The 20,327-nt window shown below is 41.7% G+C and overlaps 2 protein-coding genes and 1 long non-coding RNA gene across 17 annotated transcripts in view; 1 reads left to right on the top strand and 2 right to left on the bottom strand.

Annotated features, from left to right (window-relative positions):
• Nucleotides 1–1,894: 1,894 nt before the first annotated feature.
• On the bottom strand, nucleotides 1,895–12,286 carry ZBTB24 (zinc finger and BTB domain containing 24). 10 transcript variants are annotated; one of them, XR_015132900.1, is made up of 8 exons: nucleotides 12,146–12,286; nucleotides 11,632–11,692; nucleotides 10,478–11,464; nucleotides 7,865–8,032; nucleotides 7,292–7,375; nucleotides 6,537–6,700; nucleotides 5,854–5,935; nucleotides 1,895–4,323 (listed from the first exon to the last, which is right to left on the bottom strand). XR_015132900.1 is itself a non-coding variant. In XM_086317379.1 (8 exons), exons 3-8 carry the CDS (start codon nucleotides 11,433–11,435, stop codon nucleotides 3,603–3,605), a joined length of 2,097 nt encoding a protein of 698 aa, XP_086173505.1. In that variant the 5' UTR covers nucleotides 11,436–11,464; nucleotides 11,632–11,692; nucleotides 12,146–12,286; the 3' UTR covers nucleotides 1,895–3,602. The 10 variants fall into 10 exon arrangements, 3 of the variants coding, with proteins under 3 accessions (XP_086173505.1, XP_086173506.1, XP_086173504.1); XR_015132905.1 differs by having other exon boundaries at nucleotides 7,292–7,370; XR_015132906.1 differs by having other exon boundaries at nucleotides 6,537–6,620; nucleotides 7,292–7,370.
• Nucleotides 12,287–12,303: 17 nt separating this feature from the next.
• Nucleotides 12,304–20,327, top strand: part of LOC147365850 (uncharacterized) — a 41,293-nt gene continuing 33,269 nt past the window's right edge. For 4 of the 6 annotated variants that reach the window (XR_015132910.1, XR_015132911.1, XR_015132908.1 and 1 more), the window contains exons 1-2: nucleotides 12,304–12,434; nucleotides 18,349–18,524. This is a non-coding gene — a long non-coding RNA (uncharacterized LOC147365850). Of the gene's footprint in view, nucleotides 12,435–15,414; nucleotides 15,564–18,348; nucleotides 18,525–20,327 lie in introns of those variants that run through there. The other 2 variants (XR_015132913.1, XR_015132912.1) reach the window with 2 other exon arrangements.
• The window catches only part of AK9 (adenylate kinase 9), a 118,391-nt gene continuing 114,630 nt past the window's right edge, over nucleotides 16,567–20,327 (bottom strand). The window contains exons 40-42 of the mRNA XM_086317381.1: nucleotides 19,192–19,294; nucleotides 17,690–17,804; nucleotides 16,567–17,276 (exon numbers count right to left, since the gene is read on the bottom strand). Of these exons, the coding sequence (XP_086173507.1) occupies nucleotides 17,074–17,276; nucleotides 17,690–17,804; nucleotides 19,192–19,294 (421 nt within the window). The 3' untranslated portion in view covers nucleotides 16,567–17,073. The remainder of the gene's footprint in view (nucleotides 17,277–17,689; nucleotides 17,805–19,191; nucleotides 19,295–20,327) is intronic.

The raw sequence follows: 20,327 nt of genomic DNA, 5'->3' as shown, positions 1-20,327 counted from the left end.
TCCTCACCAGTCCAACACCTTCATATTAGACTTTCGGCCTCTGGAACTGTGAGAAAATAAATTTGTCATTTAGGCCACTCAGTTTGTGGTATTTGTTATAGCAGCCCTACCTAGCAAACTAATTTGCCAATCATGGCCAGAGATGCCTGAAGTCCTCTAACTGAAGGGTTCCATGTAAGACCTTCTGTGCACCCTGATACAGAAAAGGTTTCAGAGGCCCTAAGATAGAGACCTGAAACACCGGCTTTGCTCAAGGCCTACAGTAAAGATTCAACGTAGTAGATATTGTTATTACTCCAGCTTATGAAAACCTAGGTGTAAGCATCTCTAATGAGACTCTCATATCCCTCAGCATCATGTGACCAGTTGCTCACATTCACAGCATAAGAACCAGATGCAGAAAAATAACACAGATGAGAGACAGAGTTTCAAGAAACACACAGGGCAAGCTCAAGGACAGCTCATTTTGATGCCAAGAGCTAAAGTCTTCCCAAGGCTAGCCTCCTACTGAGGGAAAACCAGATTCACCTTCAAAAGTGATAAGGTCATTTCAGCAGCCTGGAAGCGTAATATTCTGCTATAGTTCTATAGTGTTAGTCGCTCAGTCATGTCTGGCTCTTTGCGACCCCACTGAATGTGGCCCACCAGGCTCCTCTGTCCGTGGAATTCTCTAGGCAAGAAGACTGGAGTGGACTGCCATGCCCTCCTCCAGGGGATCTTCCCGACCCAGGGATCGAACCCAGGTCTTCTGTATTGCAGGTAGATTCTTAACTGTCTGAGCCACCAGGGAAGACTTACTAGGCTTCTACTAGTACTACTTCTTACTGGTCCCTAAGAACCGCAATTTGTATTTCTGTACTTGTTAAAACAATTATTTCAACTGCACAAGCTTAATACAAAATAAGTTGTGAAACAATGAGCCAACAACTTCTCAAAGACAATAGAAACATTTTTTCTGTACATGTCATTTCCTTTGGGTGCAGTTACTGAGTTTTAAAATTAGGATTTCAGGGACTTTCCTGGTGGTCCAGTGGCTTAGACTCCATATTCCCACTGCAAGGGGCGAGAGTTTCAAGGAAGGAGAGTTCAATCCCTGATTGGGGAACTAAGATCCTGTGTGCCCACACCTGGGCTGGCCAAAACAAAAACAAAAACCGATGAAACCTTAAAATTCAGGATTTAATTCAAAGGGACAGAATGTGTATTTGGGATACAGAAGAGAGACTTGATTTATAAAGCTTTCCTTTTCTCACTTCCCTTTGACAGCTGGTCAAATAACCCAGAATCTTCCAGAAGAGATTTTTATTGCTGAGCCCGGCTCTCATGCTAGAGACGGGTAACAGGTGCTCCAGAAGCCACAAGCTAACACGTGGGTACCAAGCGCTCACAATGCAGCTAGTGTGACTGAGGAACTAGGTTTTATTTTTAATTAATTCTAATACAAATTTTAAAACACACTTGTTTCAGTTATTGGGGAAAAACCTGTATCTGTAACCTAGATATGTGAACCTAGGTTTTCAACTTTAAACTGTATGAACCCTAAAAACGTGTGTCATGAACATTAGCATCCAAACTCAGTGTGCAGTCCCCATGGAAAATACACCAGATTTTGAAGAATTTGTCAAGTATGATTATAGTTTAATATTTCATATTGACATGCTGCAACACTTGGCACATGTTAGATTAAATAAGTGATTTTATTAAAATTAATCTCATCTTTCATGTTTTTAATGTGGCTACTAGAAAATTTTAAATTATGCATGTGGCTCACGCTACGTTTCTCTTAGAGGCAGATTGTCATAAAGCTAGTTAAACTTCACTTGGAAATAGTCATATGATCATGATCATACTTCCTGAATAATTAATTAATAATTATCCAGCTACCCACAATGAGTAATTAGGCATTTATCTGCTTTAATATTACATATCTCCAGGAGAAAAAGATGTGGGCCAGTAGGCTTTGAAAAGCTGGTAAAAACAATACATTTTAACAATAAGGTTAAGATAAATAGTTTAAATGACTAAGTCAAGAATCTGAAATGGTATTTAGGACATAACTGTATTTATAAAAATTGTCTCCAGTCAGGCCTGATTTAGCATACTTTGGCTGATACATATAAGATAAATCATTTAAGAATTTTTGAATTATATACAATAAAACAACTATAGTTTGGTAGATATGTTAGAAAAAGACTTTCATCCTCTCTCAACCTGAACAATTCTAAATTTTTTCCAAAAACTTATTTGACTTGGGTAGAAATCAAAGATCTCTAAAACAAAGAAGTGACTGATGTGAAGATCCTGTTAATTTTAGTGGCAATTACTGCTACTCTCAATCAACATTGTTAATTTACATACACTAGTGCCCACCTTCTTTTCTCAATAACCCTCTACCAGTTTACTTGAGAGAAAGTGGTCAAAGTATTCAATAAAATAGGCTGGGCTGGAAAACTTAACAAAAACATAATTTAACCTTCTGACAATTATTTGAAATCACACTATTATAGATAATGCTGGCTTACTAAGACGCTGAGGCTCAAAAGTATTTTTAAAATTAGGAAAATTTACTTTTAAAAATTATGTGTCTATTTAGTGAGATTTAACCTACTTTGTGATAAAAATAGGTTATAATAAGTTCCTATCAAAAAACTTACCAGACACAATACACAGATCAACATTTTTAGAGATCAATTAGAATCCAGTATATTTAACACAAATTACACTGAATTTTGCACTCCAGGATAATTAATAAAGAATTTACCTTCATCATGGAGATTAATATCAACGCTGACAGAAAGTTCAGAATTTGGGGTGAACATCTTGTCCAATTTCATACCTTAATTACACTTTAAAATTTCCAACAACCTGCTTTTAAAAACCATGTCAATCTATGCTTTTCAGAAAAGCTCAATTCAGAATTTAAAAAATGGTCCTATCTTTCTGGCTTTCCTCTCTTGTAAATTTCAAGTTAAAACAGACACTTAGTTTCTATGTCTTTGAATATATCTTAAACATGATGTGATGAGCCCACTGTACACGCAAAGATTAAATTTTGAGAAGTTACTCTATCTTAAGGGATTGGAAGTTATTAAAAGGACAGAGTCCCCAAAGTCATAATCTGTTACATTCAGCCCCAACTTGTAGTAGCAACTGTGTTGCCTAAGACAAATACGGAAGGGGAACCAACCATTTTACCCAATTCAACATATGACTTCATTTGTTCTAAAAAATCAAAAATATAACTAGAAAGATCAGCAAGACCGTATCTATGGCTGTGAATATTTAATACTCACTTAGAAAAAGTCTAACACAATGCCCTCAAAGAAAAGTTACCCAAGTCTTTAAGAGATGTAGTAAATGAAAACCACTCATCAATATCGAAATGTTAAGTCCAAATCAACATTAGATATAAAACATGATACACACATCCTGCTCCTCAGATGGAAAGCATTAAGCTATTGGCTAGCTTAGCAAGCTACCACTTCTCTATAAGAATCCATAAGTGAGTGTTGCAGAAAGCCTAACTTCAAGCACACAGTCCGGTCACAGCGGGCTGACGGAGAAGAGACCGACAGAGCAGCCAAGCCTGTGAACAGGTCAGGTCAGCTCTGCTCCTGGCTCAGCGACGTGGGCTGGGGCACGTGGTGGGTGGCTGGCGGCGGAGCTGGCTCCTGCGTCAGCTGCAGGTGCTGAGCCGGATCTGAAGCGCTCGCTAAATGAAGCTCCCCTGTTTGCTCCTGATGGGCATGCAGATGTTCCAAAGTCTCCTTGGAGAGTGTGATGACGTGCACCGGCTCAGTCTGTGAGGGCTCCATCTGGCTTTCAATCATATTGAGGCTCTGGATGTGTTCTGTTTGCTCCTGTTGAGCTGAAAGAATTAAGTTCTGCAGTTGCTCTGGCTGCTGCGTGAGTAGGGTGAGGTTTGCAGTCTGGTCTGCCGTCATGTTCTGGGAACTCTCTGCAGTGACGATGCTGATTCCTTGGCTAGGACCTGGCATGAAATTGATGTTATGTACGGAATCGGTTACGAGAAGCTGAATTTCCTGCTCTCCAGAGGTAGAGAGTTGATAGGGCTGTAGCTGAAGAATATTCCTGACCTCTTCGCCATTATTATTGCCAGAAATACTGCTGGCATCGGACGCGTGTTTCTCTTTGCTGTGGATTTTCAAGTGAGCCTTCAAGTTGTCTAAGCGAGCAAACTGTAAGTTACACTCAGGGCAGGTGAAAGGCTTTTTGCCTGTGTGTAGAATGCAGTGTCTCCTCTTGGCACTCGAGTCAGAGAAGGATTTGCCACACACGGCACAGGAATATGGCTTTTCTCCTCTGCAAGAAAATATACATTTTATTTTTAAAACAGAAAGATTTCACTACTTCCTGACTATTTAGGGAGAAGCAGTCCAGAGGAGAGGAAAATTAACCTGACTTGGAGACTTAAGTCATGGGTTCTCTTACTAACTTAAGGACTTGGAACAAGTATCACACCTGCCAAGGGCTTCAGTTTCTAATCTTAAGGAAAAAAAAAAAATGGGGGAGGGGAAGGATGTCTAAGGATGGGGCTGTGGGGCTGAGTCAGATGTGATAAAATTTTATGGTCACAGTGTGTACTTCAGATAAGAAGGTAAATATTAATATATGTCACAAAAGTTCTTTTTTTTGTTTTTAGTTCTCACAGCCAATTTTTAGATTCTAGATGCCAAACAAGTACATATATGATTGATTTCAATATTAAAAATATGCTGCTACTGCTGCTAAGTCGCTTCAGTCGTGTCAGACTCTGTGTGACCCCACAGACGGCAGCCCACCAGGCTCCCCCGTCCCTGGGATTCTCCAGGCAAGAACACTGGAGTGGGTTGCCATTTCCTTCTCCAATGCAGGAAAGTGAAAAGTGAAAATGAAGCCGCTCAGTCGTGTCTGACTCTTAGCGACCCCATGGACTGCAGCCTACCAGGCTCCTCCGTCCATGGGATTTTCCAGGCAAGAGTACTGGAGTGGGATGCCATTGCCTTCTCCATAAAAATATGAGTAGTGCCTAAATATTTGTGTTAGAGGAACTACTAAATCAATTCTGGAAACAAGTTGCGTGAACAACAACAAAAAAATTTATTCAGAAAATATTAAGTTAAATTTAATTTAGTTTTAGGGGCTTCTTTGGTGGTCCAGTGGTTAACAATTCACCTTGCAATGCAGGGGACATGGGTTCGATCCCTGGTCCGTGAAGATCCCTCAAGCCTCAGAGCAACCAAACCCCTGCTGCTAAAGAGTAGCTCCTGCTCACCAAAACTAGAGAAAAGCCCTCACACAGCAACAAAGATCCAACACAGCCAAAAATAAATAAATATATATATTTTTAAATTTAGTTTTGATTGAAGATTTAAGTTTTGGATCATCCCCCAAGGCCAAAATCAAAATTCAACAAATGACACCAGTAACTCAAACTTTTGCTGGTCAGAATCAGTTTTTCTAATTTTGCCTGCACGAGGAATTTCTTAAAGCAAAATAACAAGCTTCCCAGGAATTTCTCCTAGGGTAATAATTTGGGGGAAAGCACTATACAGGCTGGGACTTCCCTATAGCTCAGATGGTAAAGAACCAGCCCGCAATGCAGGAGACCCAGGTTCGATCCTTGGGTCAGGAAGATCCCCTGGAGACGGAAATGGCAACCCACTCCAGTATTCTTGCCTGGAGAATCCCATGGACAGAGGAGCCTGGTGATCTATAGTCCACGGGAGGTCACAAAGAGTCAGACATGACTGAGTGACTAACACACACACCAAGTAGGTAATGGATGTCACCCTGCTGAACGCCAGGGCTGGACGAGAACTCCACGGGAGAAAAGTATGAGGGAAACTTTACCGATGGATCCTGATGTGGGTCTGAAGAGAACTCTTTGCTGTGAAAGATTTGCCACAGATTTCACACGTAAATGGCTTCTCACCTAAAAAAAACGGGAAAACGTTTGTTTTATCCTAGATAAAACAAAAAGCGAAAACCACTCCCACAGTTTCACAATATAAAAAAGAACAAAGGCAATACCACTTGAACCCTCAATAAGCGTGAGTGACTAAATGCAGCACTTAGTAAGTACCTACTGTGTACCTGAGCACTGTGTCCTAAGTGTCAGGAGGACACAGAGAAAGAGTGAGGTGTGGTTCTTTCCCTCAAACATGTAAACACCAAAGCAAGGAGGAGAGCAATTCTGTGGAGGAAACATTTGCTCCTGTATAGTCCACCCTTGAGTAACTTACGGAAAAACCCAAATGGACTTTTTTGGCCAACCCAATTTTCTGTGGCATGAAGTGAGGTTTCATTTATGAATAGTGCTCAGTAAGTACATCTCATCTTGCTAACCTACACAGATGTGATTTCCCCACAGAATAGTGCGACACAGGATAGTGGGCTTTCAAAGTAGTCTACTTATAAAGTTCCCACACAATCCACAATACGCACAGCCTGAGGAAGCGATTCTGAATATTTCATTTCTTGCTCTCCTGAAAACACGAAATACACTGGAAAGAAAGGGTGAGATGGACTTTTACCCGTGTGTGTTCGCAGATGTTTCTTTAGCTGAGACACATCCATGAATTTGCGGTGGCAGTCGTTGCATTCCGGTAATGAGTGGCCTTGTCGCAACAATAAAAAAAGTGTCAGTGCATATATGCTGTCCCTGCATTTCTTCAGTGATTTGTGTTAAAGCACTTCCCTGAAAAATAATCACTTTAAATATGGTACTTTAATACAACAACAATTTTTAAATTAATTTTGGTAACAGTTAATATTTTCCTATGCATCTCAACTCACTGCTTCCCAAATAAAGGTGGGACCCTTCCCATCTCCCTAAGTGTAAATCTCCTTTTCCCCTCAAAGCACTGGTGCAACTATGGCCAACTGATCTCAAATGATGCTCCCAATCTCCTCTTCATTTTTCATCAGCTGGCAGGAAGGAAAAAAAAGGACAATGGGTGGGGCCAGGCTGGAGAAAGCCTGGACTGACAGCTACGGGGTGGTGACACCTCTGTCCAGACACAACTAACAACCAATCGACTGGTGCCCTCTTAGCCAAGTGGCACCCTGAATGGCACCAATTCTATAGGGTTTCTGTGTGTGGCACAGAAACTGTAATATAAAAATTCAATATAAATGGCAAGGTGGTAAGAGTAACCCAAGGACATCTAATTTAGACTGCTTCCCTAAAAACTCACTTATCTTTTACAACATGAACCTACTGATTCAGAAACAATTTGTATTTGCATTTCTCCCCCACCAATCCAAATTTTCTCTCACTTTATTGTACCTGTATGAACTCGGTAATGGCTCTTTAGTTGTCTTTTCTGGCTGAAATATTTTCCACACTGATCACAGGTAAAAGACTTCTGTCCTGCCAAATAAAAAACAAAACAGCAAAAAAACTGTAACGAACTAGAATGCTCACTAATGAAGCAATTAAGTATCACAGTGGGCCCAGGTCTACAAATAACACAAGTGACTTCTCTACAAACCCAAATGTCTTCAGAGTCATCAATGTGCAAAGGCACGTAAGGCAATAGGGAGTGGTGGAGACTAGGGCAGCGCTAAAGAATTCAAGTTCCCCCCAACATTGTCCAGAGTAAAATAATTCTGAAGCCTGGTGCTTAAACACATCCTGATTATACATTCAACTTTCAGTAGCCAGTTTAAAAATGCTAGTTTAAGGCTCAAGGCTGGGCAGAACTGTTAACTACACTCTGAGAGATACACAATTCTGTCTTTAAATGAAACCACATGGGGAATGACCTGAGACTGAGAAAAGCCCATTTAAATGAGCACAGTAATGCCCACCCCGGGAGTGAGCACCCAGCGGCACCAGGCTCCCAAGTGCGGGCCATACCTGAGTGCAGGCTCATGTGCTCCAGCAGCGAGTGCTTGGTGGTGAGAGCCTTGCTGCATACCGTGCAGGTGTACGGCCGCTCGCCTGTGTGCATCCGGGTGTGGACCTGCAGGGAGTGCTTCTGGGCAAAGCCTTTTCCACACTCATTACATTTGAAAGGTCGCTCCCCTGGAAGAAGAGCCCCAGGAACATGGTGTGAGCAAGAATCTGCACATCTCTTTGTTCCCTCCCAAATGAAAATCACAATTAGCAGGAGAGACAACATCAGCAATAACATTTTACAAGTGGGAGCAGACAAGTGTGATGCCAGCGGTGAGGAGCACTGATACACAACCTAACTGAAGACAGAGCCTTCACGAGGTCAGGAACTGTTGGCATCTGTTATCTCTGAAAATGGGGGTGAGGAAGAAATAAATGACAGTCTGTTTCAAAGGTAGTTTGGCCCCCCCAAACCCCCACCCCCACACACAGATCCAGTCTCCATGCAACCAGGAGACTGGCCTTCTCCCCAGTGGAAGATGGAGACTGTTCTTGAAGCGGCTAAATCAGATAAAGGATCTCCAGACTAGGGGTCTCTGGGTTAGAGGTCACCCGGCGCAGTGGAATAGGACTACCATGGGGACAGCAAGTCAGAGTTTACACCTGGGATGATGAGACTACCCCGAAAACGTCTGCCTCCTCCTGCACCGGACACTGGCAGCCAGGCCTACGGCTCCAGGTGGGCGCTGGAGCATCTTTTCCTGGAATACAAAAGGCCCGCAGTAAAAGAACTGAGGACCTGATGCCACGTATCAGCCAGGATGTCTACAGGCCCTCTCCACACCTGCAGAGCTGCAAGTAGCTATGAGCAAACCATTCTTGCATATAATTAAATATGAGTTAAAAAAAAAACCCACCAGACACAGTAGAAATAGATAACAAAACAGAGAAGAGAAAAAGCAACCTGCAGAAAACAGACACTTCCCAGAGTGAAGAAAACATTAAAAAATAACAAATAAGTAAAAGTTATTAAGAGGCTCATAAAAGCAAGACGTTATACTGTGAAACAAAAAGAAGATTCTACTTAAACAAAAAAAGAATTTCGAAAAGAGTTCCCAGAAGTAAAAAAAAAAAAAGTAGAAAAATAAAAGTTGAAAGATAAAGTAGAAATGTCCCAGAAAGTAGAGCAAAAAGTAATGGAAAATAGGAGAGAAAAGATAAAGTTAGAGGATGAGTCCAGGGGATTCAACATCCAAATAGGAGGAGTTCCAGAAAGAGAGAGCAGGGATTACTATGAAATCATTCAGGAAATGTTTCTGGAACTAAAAGGTAAGTTTCCATACTGTATGGGTCTACTGGTATCCACTCAAATGGAAGAAGGGCCCCGCACTAAAGTGATTCAATGTACAACTCCAGGACCCCTTGAGGGAAAGGGAAGAGCCTACACGTTGTTTTCCGTAAAATCTTATAGAACTATTTAACTTTTTAGCCTCTGTCACAAACAAGCAAATATGTCTTAAGTGTCTATTTTGTTCAAAGAACCAACTTCAGGGTTCTCAGGCTCTCTGTGCTTAAAATCTCCAGGGAGCTTTTAAAAACACCACTGCTCAATAAAACCAGAAGCTCTGGGGCTGGGACCCAGGCCCTGGTAGTGTAAGAAGCTCCCTGGGAGACTATCGGTCTGTCCGAGGGGCCCCTCGCCTGTCTTTCCCTAGGCCCGTCGGGGAGGGTGAGGAAGGCAGGGGTTGGGTGTGGCCTGTGGCCCTGACCTTTGGTCTCCTGTCCCCCCGCCTCCGGGCATCTGTGGGGCCAGGTTGAGAACCACAGTGCTGGAGCTGCTGGGTCTTAAGGAAGCAGGTTGCTTGATGACAAGAAGTCTTAAGTACCAGACTCTATACTTAACGCTTACAACTAGACAGAAGGGTATATAACTACTGCCTGATCCAAAGCAGACTGAGGTAGGTACATAAGAGACAGCTCAAAGGAGGACGGGATTTCTGCCTAGGCCTGCACTGTCCAACACAGTGGCTATTTAGTTAAAATATTCAGATCCTTAGTCACAGTCCCACATGTCAAGCACTCAAAATACATCTGTGGCTAGAGGTCACCAAAAAGAACAGCACAGATACAGAACATTTCCATCCTCACAAAAGGGTTTATTGGCCAGCCTTGGGCTAGAAGGATCAAAAAGCAAACATTTACAGACAGATGGCTGAGTGAGAGAACTGTCCAGACATATCCAAGCAAAAATACAACTATGGTCAAGATGAGGACGCTTCAAGAATCATAAAGCAGATTAATTTTGGCTAGAGCTCGATTCCTGAACATTCAAGCCTTGAAGCAACAACTTCAGGTAAGAAGAGAGGTTCTGGAATCAGGTTCCTTGTGTTCACATCCCACCTCTGTCACTACATGGATGCCCTGGGCAAGTACTTTAAGGTTTCTACAACCTAGTCTCTTTAACTGTACAATTGGGATAACATTTCGTATTTCACCAGACAGTTTGGAGAATTCAATGCAGTAACACATACTTTGTTACAATGCCCATCATATAGATGTTGCACAATAAATGAAAGCTGTTATTACTGTTACTTCTCCAAAACACATTCCAATAAGCTGCAAAAGCATAATTACCTGTGTGGCTTCTCTGGTGGATTGCTAAAAAGTGATTGTACTTAAATACTTTGCCACAGTCTTTACAACGGGCCTCAGGCCCACCGGGGCGCTTTCTCCGTCCACAGACCCTCTTGGCTGAACCCTGGTCATCTTCATCCCCTACAAGTTTGTAATCTTTCAGTTTGACAGACCTCCGAATCCTCCGCTTGCTGCAACGACTCTGGCTGTCCTGCCCAGAGTCCTGGGTCTTGGGATCACAGTTCTCATCTTTCTCAACTGGCATCTCCTCCCCTCTAGCTAGCTCACAAGTCGGCTCAGATTCTTCCAGTTCTTTTGCTGTAATCTGTTCATTCAGTACACCACTGTCTCCCTCTTTAACTACAAAGTTTTGCCTGTTTTGGACAGAATTGTTCACTCTCAGCTGTATTTCTTCCTCTGCAGCCAGTTCTGACTTCCCTTCCTGTAAACTGTTGACTTTCCTTGGTCTTCCCCGTTTTCGCTTTGGATGATCACTTTTCTTATTAGAAATAACAACCAATGGAGCACCAGCTGTGTTCAAAGTCGGTGGCTTTGGGGAACTATGATTATTTTGAAAGTCCGTGTAAGCCTTTACCAGGTCATAGACTTTTAAGAACTGGGCAGTAGCCAGGATCTGTTCTGTACTTTTCTCACTGGCCTGGAGACAACCAGTGTAGATAAATTCTAGCAGGATACCAAATGTGTCCGCAACCATGCCTTCTAGCATATAAATGGACTGGCCGATCTCCCCCTCTTCAGCAAACATCATTGAGAAGTATTCACTACTGGCAGCAAGCAAGGCTTTGTGGGCCCGGAAATGCACATTCTCCACGATTAAAGTAATGTCACAGAGAAAGCCTTTCTTCCTCTGATCCTCAAAACTGGCCAGGACAGTGTCACTGTGTGTGTCTGAGTGTACAACCAGCTGCCCAGAAGGCTCTGATGATGTTTCTGCCATTTTCTTTAGAAGCTCAAGAAGGATTAAGCCTGAAATAAGAAAGTAATGTTTAAAAAGAAGACATTCTCTAGCAAAATTAACCCCAGCCCAAAGGAACTATTCACTTTTGTTAGCTTTTTTTTTTTTTTTTTTTTTTTTACCATTTTTAAAAGATCATGTAAAAACTTATAGTTTGGGGTTCTTATTCCTATTGTACCATTATCCAGCTGGGGTGCACTTCCGACGTCCACGTGACCTCTCAGGGTCTGTTTTCTGCTCTGTAAAATGAAGGAATTGGGATCAACTATCTCTAAAGTCCTACACTGCGCTAACTTTCCACAGTTGCACAAACACGAGAATAAAAACTACGGTGTCTCGATTTCATAAAATAGGAGCCATTTTGTCTGTGAAACAAAAATGGAAAGGGATAAGAAAACGTACAGGTACGATGTAAATTTGGAGGTGGTTGCAATGGACAATAACGTAAGGCCCATTGGCCCTCGCTTTGGAAAGGCGGCACAGATCGCCCAGCCTGGCGCCCGACCGCGCGCGGCGCAAGGGGCCGGGCTGGCGATTCCCCGGAGCCCACCCAGCGGGGAGCCGGCCGTAAGGGAGGCCCCCTACCTCCAAGCCTGGACCCCTGGGGACCGACCGGGGAGCGGCCGGCTGGAGAGGAGTCGATACGCGCACGGGTGCAGCGCCCACCGACAGAGGGCTGGTGGCGGACATACCTCTCTGGACGCCCGGAAGGGTCCGGATCGCCGCCCGCCCCCCTGGCTGCCTGGCGGGCGCGCCAGCGCCGGGCCCGCCCAGGCTCCCAGTTCCGCCCGGCCAGCCGCTGGCGTCCCTGCGCCGCCGCCGTAGTCCCAGCCAACCCGGAAGCTCCTGCGCGAGATTCGGCTGCGCGCACGCCGGACCACGTGATCCAAGGAGGTGTCAGGGGGCGGGGCGGGGCGGCGCCTGCGATCCCTGGAGGCTCTGCAGGGACAGTCCCGGCTGGGCGTGTGTCTGGTGTGAGTGGTGAGTGGCGATCAACGGGCGGTAATGGTGTCGTCACTTTTTGCCGTTAGGGGAGTTTTATATCCTGTTAGCCTGGTAGGCTGCAGTCCATGGGGTCGCTGAGTCGGACTGGACTGAGCGAGTTCACTTTCACTTTTCATGCACTGGAGAAGGAAATGGCAGCCTACTCCAGTGTTCTTGCCTGGAGAATCCCAGGGATGGGGGATCCTGGTGGGCTGCGGTCTATGGGGTCGCACAGAGTCGGACACGACTGCAGCGACTTGGCAGCAGCAGCAGCTGCTGCTCACTGACACCTTCATCAGTTTTGTCTTTTCCGCTTTTTGAATGCTGAAGCTGGCTTTCAGGTATGAGGAATGAATGAAAACGCCTTTACATTCACCGTTATCACCGAGATCATCAGCACCAACATCCAATACCTTAGTCCAAGGGAATGAAGAGAACGCTGCAGTCAAACAGATCTGGGTGCTGAGTGATCTTGATCAAGTTATTTGTACTTATCCTCTCAACCTTCTTTGAGTGAGTGAGTGAGTGAAGTCGCTCAGTCGTGTCCGACTCTTTGCGACCCCGTGGACTGTAGCCCACCAGGCTCCTCCGTCCATGGGATTCTCCAGGGAAGAGTACTAGAGTGGGTTGCCATTTCCTTCTCCAGGGGATCTTCCCAACCCAGGGATCGAACCCAGGTCTCCCACATTGCAGTCGAAGCTGACACCAGTGCCAACACTGGGTGGCTGTGGGGTAAACAAGATTAAATATGTGAGGGGCCTATTGGTTTAATTCATGTCTGCTGTCATTTACATGATTGTTATTATTCAGACTTTCAACATCTTTTTTCAGTAGACTATTAAAGGTTTCTAAGTAGCCTTAGTTACAGTGTTATTCCTGCTAATACACAGGAATACAGGAGATCTTCCCAAATGCAAATCACATCCAGAGACTGGAGTCACTCCCTTGCATAGAATCCACTGTGGCTCCCATGTACCCTTAGGAGAAAGGCCCAGCTTCTGGATATGGCTACAAGCACCACTCAGATTCAGTCCCCTCCTACTCAACTATTTCAGCATTTTCTCTCACTTTATGCTTCACTAACACCTAACTTTTTAATTGAGGACACCCAACACACCCTCCCAGATCCCAGCATGCCATCTCTAGTCTGAGATTTTGAGAAAGCAGGTGTAATTACCTCCTGGCTCTTTAAACATTTTTTTTTTTTACTAGTTTTTATTAAAATTATCTCCTTCTTTGAAGTTTCCCTCTTTGTCCTTAATTGCCTCTAAACCCCAGGGTTTGTGGAGTCCAATGGGGAATCTTTTTACTATCTCTAGAGTTTTGCCTTTTTCAGAACATATAGCTGGAATCACATGGTATGTAGCCTTTTCACATTAGCTTCTTTTTAAAATTTATTTATTTATTTGGCTGTTCTGGGTCTTCATTGCTGTACTGGGGCTTTCTCTAGTTGCAGTGAGTGGGGGCTACTCTTCTGTCTTTGTTCTGCTGGCTTATCTTGTTGCAGAGCATGGGCTCTAGAGCACAGGCTCAGTAGTGTGGAACACAGGCTTTACTCCAGCACTTTGCTCCAGAATCTTCCCACACCAGTGATTGAACCTGTGTCCCCTGCATTGGCAGGCAGATTCTTAGCCACTGAAACACAGAGGGAAGTCCCTGACTCTTGGTTAGAATCTCAATTTTTTTTTTTTTTAAATCTCAATTTTGAAAGGTCCATTTAATTCAGATGTTACCCTTCTAATAATTATTCCAGAACCATCCATAGTTAAGAGCCCTCCAGCTTTGTAGATAAACCTTTACTCAGACTTTCATTTGTAAAAGCAAAACAAACCAAAAAGATAAAACAAAAAATCACCCACAGTGAGACTGAGGCATACATATATAAAATATATCTTATTCTTTCCCTATTCTTGAACTGCTCCTTAACCAATGAATTTATGAAAACTTTCAATAAATGCACTGAGAATAAAATGAAATATATGAAACTTAAAATATTTTTTAAAAACATATTTACTATTATGAGTTTTGGAAAATTTAAAACAACAGCTCACAACACATCCAGAAATGAATTCTAGGCAGCTTAGAGCATTAAATATAAACATATACACCAACAGTAGAAGAAAACAGAATATTTAATCCCTGAAGATGGAATAACTTCCAGAGTTTAGAAAAGGATTCAATATCATACAATATAGATGAACAGCTTTCATACCTTAAAAAATCAGACTTATTTACTGCAGATACATTGGTGTGTATTTTACATAAAGAATTTTTATAAAAGAACTGAAAAACAGCCAATGAGTTAAAGTGCAAAAGGCATGAAAAAAAATTCACAGAAGTACAACTGGTGACCAACATATATAATAATGTTCAATATCACTGTTAATTCAAGTTAAAGTAACAAGGTTCTGCTTTCTTCCCATTTATTATTATGGGTCACAATTTCTATTACTAAGCTGCCTTCCAAATAACAATTCACAATGTTTCTAGGAGTATTTCCAAGAGCATCACTTTGGAGAAGGAAATGGCCACCCACTCCAGTGTTCTTGCCTGGAGAATCCCATGGATGGAAAAGCCTGGTAGGCTGTAGTCCAAGGGGTCGCACAGAGTCGGACACGACTGAAGCGACTTGGCAGCAGGCAGCTTTATATTTTTAGTTTTTTAAAGTCATTCCCTTTCACCCTGTACTTTTGTTTCTTAGAAATTTTTTTAGACTAATAATCCCAAATATGGTGAAAAAAAGTTCATCACAGCTTTTAAAAATACAGTAAAACAGTACATGGTCCAGCAATCAGTTTAGTTCAGTTGCTCAGTTATGTCTGACTCTTTGCAACCCCATGAATCGCAGCACACCAGGCCTCCCTGTCCATCACCAACTCCCAGAGTTTACCCAAACTCATGTCCATCGAGTTGGTGATGCCATCCAGCCATCTCATCCTCTGTTGTCCCCTTCTCCTTCTGCCCCCAATCCCTCCCAGCATCAGGGTCTTTTCCAGTGAGTCAGTTCTTTGCATCACGTGGCCAAAGTATTGGAGCTTCATCTTCAGCATCAGTCCTTCCAATGAATATTCAGGACTGATTTCCTTTAGAATTGACTGGTTTGATCTACTTGCAGTCCATCTATGGGTATGTATCAGTTACTGTTCAAAGGCTTTTGGGGTTTATCCTAAGTTTGACAATAGGCATTTAGCTTTTGTTTAAAAATTGTTTTATTATGAAATACATAAAATAAATCTAAAACAGCCTTCTAGTTTTTAATTAATGTTGAAATTATATATATCAAAGACAAGATGAGTGAATTTGAAGGGTATGATGCTAAATGAAAAAAGCCAGACAAAGACAAATACTGTATGGTATCACTTATATGTGGAATCTAAAAAAAAAAAGGACTCATAGAAGCAGAGAGTAGAATGGTGGTTTCAAGGAGTCTAGGGAAGGGGCACATAAGGAGCTATTGATCAAAGGGTACAAACTTTCAGTTATAAGAGGAGTAAATTCTGAGAATCTAATGTTTAACGTGGTAGATATAGCTAATAATACAGTAATAATAATAATACCTGAAATTTCCTAACAGACTGATTATTAAGTATTCTTATTACTCACATACACACAATCACAGAAACACACTGAAATAATGATGTGAGGTGGTGGGTGTGTTATTAATAATTAACCTGATTGTGGTAAATATTTCACAATATATAACTATATCAAAATCATGTGGTACAGTTTAAACATATAGAATTTCATTTGTCAATTCACCTTAGTAAAGCTGAAAAAAAGAGCTAAATCATTCACTTTAGAGATTAAGAAACAACAAAAACTCATAGAAACTGAGATTTACCTAAGGTTAAATAAGATAATGGTTGTATTTTTTAATTTTTTAAAAGAGCCAATCTTGCTATTTCACATTCTAGATTTGTTATACGCCTGCCAAAAAAATGATAATTTATTTTTAAAATCTCATCCAAATTCAATATAGTAATTTTCCTCTAGCATATATGTCTTGACAATGTCATATAAAAAGACTCTAGCATTCATCCTCAAGTATCCGGTGATTTCTAACTACAAAATAACGTATAAAATGTGTTTCCTTGAACACTTGAGAAAAAGAAAAGCAGCAGCCATTTAGTTGTCTCTAAATCTGTTTATTTTGTTGGGAAAGTGATAAAGTATTTTTAGGTTCACAAAGTTTACAAACAACTCTTTAAGTTAAAAGTGCAACCAATATTTCTATTTTATTTATAGCAATGTTAATTCTTTTCTTGAAGCTTTCTAACATTTACTGCATAAGTTTCTTTAACAGAGACAGACTTCTCTAATAAAAATATTAAAAAGGAAAATGAACAAAGGATTCATTAAGTCAAATACGTTACCTAAATATTCTAAATGAAATAATTTTTGTTGAAGCATCAAAGTTCAGGCAAACAGCAATAAGCTTTACAAGTATATGAGAACTTAGGCTTACAGAAGAGTACTCCTTCCTGGCTGGCAGAGCTCAGAATTCATTGGAAGTCTAGAAGCCAAGGCATATCACTCAGGAGGGAAAAGTACATCAGAGAGGCCCAGATTTTCAATCTACTTCCTTTTATCCCTTTCAGATAACTCTTAAGATTCTGGGTGCATTTAGGCAAACATTCTAACCATTGACTGGGTCTATATTTCTAAGAGAGAGAAAGGTCTGTAATTTATGATCAAAGTCAATGGCTCTAAACTGAGGTTCCTTGTATTTCTTGGTCATCTTGGCACTCAAGTATGTAATGAGTTCACATCTCTCCACAAACTGCTCCATCTTCTTCTTGTATTTTTTTCTTGTATATTCAGAACTATTCGGATTAAAGGCTGTAGAAAATTTTACAGGACTGTGAATGTTTTCTGTTAGGTTAGTGCATCATTAAAGAGAAGGAGAACTATGTGTGTGATTGAGCTGCACAGTTTGACCGAGAAGATATCTAAATCCCAAATAAGATTTGGGGATTATTCTATTTTAGATCATAATTGTCACTATTCACCTTCGGTGTGGATTATTATGGTGTGAATAATACAGTGTGGATTATTGAGAGCTGGTTATGTTACTCATGGTACCTGCTTTAAAAACTAGAAACTCAGTTTTGCTAAAATATTTGCTACCAGCACACACACACACACACACACAGCACGCAAGTGACCAACCCAGTTTGACAATCCTATTTATCACAATTAGTGCTAAATTAGTTCTGAGTAGCATGTCATTTCTAGCAAAAAAAGAGACATACCTTTCAGATGAAGTGCTATATAAAGTAGCGCAGATCTCCGTACACTTAAGAAGGGGAATTTGGGCTTTAAGCATCCCGCTGCATTCATGGCTTTAATTAGAGCAGTTGCAATACCCTGCAGGTAGGGAACGAATTATGTGTAATTTGAGTCTGTTTTCTTTTCTTGTGGCAAATAGATAGAGGCTATTCTTTGCTTCAAATAGCCTCCTCAGGATTGAGGATGGAGCTTAAAAAGATAGTTCAATGAGCACTTGCTGCTGCTGCTAAGTCACTTCAGTTGTATCCGACTCTGTGCGACCCCATAGATGGCAGCCCACCAGGCTCCCCCGTCCCTGGGATTCTCCAGGCAAGAACACTGGAGTGGGTTGCCATTTCCTTCTCCAATGCATGAAAGTAAAAAGTGAAAGTGAAGTTGCTCAGTCGTGTCTAACTCTTAGCAACCCCATGGACTGCAGCCTACCAGGCTCCCCTGTCCATGGGATTTTCCAGGCAAGAGTACTAGAGTGGGCACTTAGCTCTACAGAAAAGAAACACAAAATACATTTGAATAGGAAAAATTTTAAACTATTGATTGGCTTAGTGCCAGGTAGGTGATGGATACATGGGTTTCATTATGCAATTCTATTTTTATATGTTTGACATTTTCTGTTTAAAAATAGTTGAAAGAAGGAGACACCTAGTTGTCTTGGTCCATCTCTGCTTCCGTTGCTCAGAATTGGCCAAATTCTACTCAGGACCCTGGGCCACCTACCCGGGAACTCCAGAGACCACAGTTACCACTACAGTCAAGATTCTGGGGCCCCGAGTAGGCAAAGAGGAAGACACTCTTCTCTGGGTGAGTGTCCTCTTCCCTTTTGATATTAAACTTGATCAAAAGCTAACCATCTAGGGGAGATGGAAAAAAAAAAAAAACTGGTTAAGAATTTGTAAGAAATATATGAAATTGTGCTCTGGGCATCTGTTTTATAGAATTTTTTTAAAAGGCCTTTTAAATAGTGGTTGGTGACTGATACATCTGACTATATTTAGAAAGTGTTAGAGAAATAAGAGTGACTTGAGTAGATAGCTTCATCCAGATTTTGGGCAAAATATGTATTTGGTGGTTCAGTTGTGGTGATATCTTAACTCTTTCAAGCCGGTGGTGGGGGGGAACTTCTCAGAGACTGAATTTGCATATTTCACATTACAGAAAAGTTCTACAGACACTGAAATTTCCAAATAAGAAACAAACTATATGTCAAATGTAAATAATTTTCTACAATCCTACTCTTTCTTCTGCACTCTTTAGTGCAGTTATTTGGGAATTAGCTATGAAAAGGGGGGCTTTCCTTACATTTTATTTTCACAACTACTCAAAACCAAAATAGGTTAAAAGTGGATTTGCAGCTTAAACTCAGGACACTCTGCCTTTAATTTCATTGTTACCAAAATAAAAATGATTTTTGAAGGAGAGATAGCTGTCGTCTTCTAATATCTAAACAGAGAAACCCATGTGAGCGAACCTGTTCCAGATATCCAGGCAAAGGCAGGCTGGTGAGAGACATTGGTTCCTTCAATGGGGGAAGTTTGTAAGGAAGCTTCTGATTCCAGTATTTCTGTGGCGACCTACGAATACCAAATCCATTAAATGGATGATCACAAATGTCTTCATTGTGTCTACACAGGAAGATAGGTACACAAGGCAACTAAAAGATAATGTTCATTACTCATTTTTCTTGAGTGGAGAAAATGATACAGAAGCAGGAAGACTGAGGCTCCTAGAAATTCATGACCACCAACTTCACCTGGGGCCCTAGCCCTGCTCACCGCTTCTCAGTGTTCTTGCTTTTCACAGCACCTGTATGAAACTTTCTTTATATACTTTTATCCTCACACTTTTATTTTGAATTGACAAGATACTTCAATTCCGCACGTAACTTCTGCGTGAAAAGTGAAAGTGAAAGTCGCTCAGTCATGTCTGACTCTTTGCAACCCCATGGACTTTACAGTCCATGGAATTCTCCAGGCCAGAATACTGGAGTGGGTAACCTTTCCCTTGTCCAGGGGATCTTCCCAACTTAGGGATCGAGCCCAGGTCTCACGCATTGCAGGCGGATTCTTTACCAGCTGAGCCACAAGGGAAGCAACTCCTATGCTGGCCTTGTTTTTATCTTGTACTACAATTCTCCTCACACTAGTAACCCTCTCAGGGACGCCCCCCCAACACAAGGTGCCAGGCTATAAAAAGAGAAGTCTTCAGAATAGAAAGTCCTCGGCTGCTCACCATAAGCAGAATCACACACAGGTTGCTTTCTCCATGGCAGAGCTTACCTCCCACCTAAGATCAATCTCCACACATTCTTTGGATGCCTACTCCACCCTGTCTCCAGAAATCTTAAGTAGCAATAGAGAGATAACTCTCTTCCGCCTTCATGACATTTCCTTTATTAGATCCTTCCCATGTACCTGCATTTAAACATGTTTATCTCTTTCCCATTGGAAAAAAGAAGATAAAAGAGAAAAACCACCTTATTCCTTCAATCCTATGTTCCTTTCAGCAACTAATGTCTCTTCTCTTTTTACTATTAAATTTCCTCAAACAGCTTCATGAGAGGTCACAAACCACTGCACAAATTCTAGCTGCATGTATGATTTGATG

This window comes from Bos grunniens, chromosome 9 (genome assembly GCF_055505025.1).
Source record: "Bos grunniens cultivar Pamir isolate PY7600 chromosome 9, Bosgru_T2T1.0, whole genome shotgun sequence".
NCBI lineage: Eukaryota > Metazoa > Chordata > Mammalia > Artiodactyla > Bovidae > Bos > Bos grunniens.
This window is presented reverse-complemented; position numbering and strand designations above follow the sequence as displayed.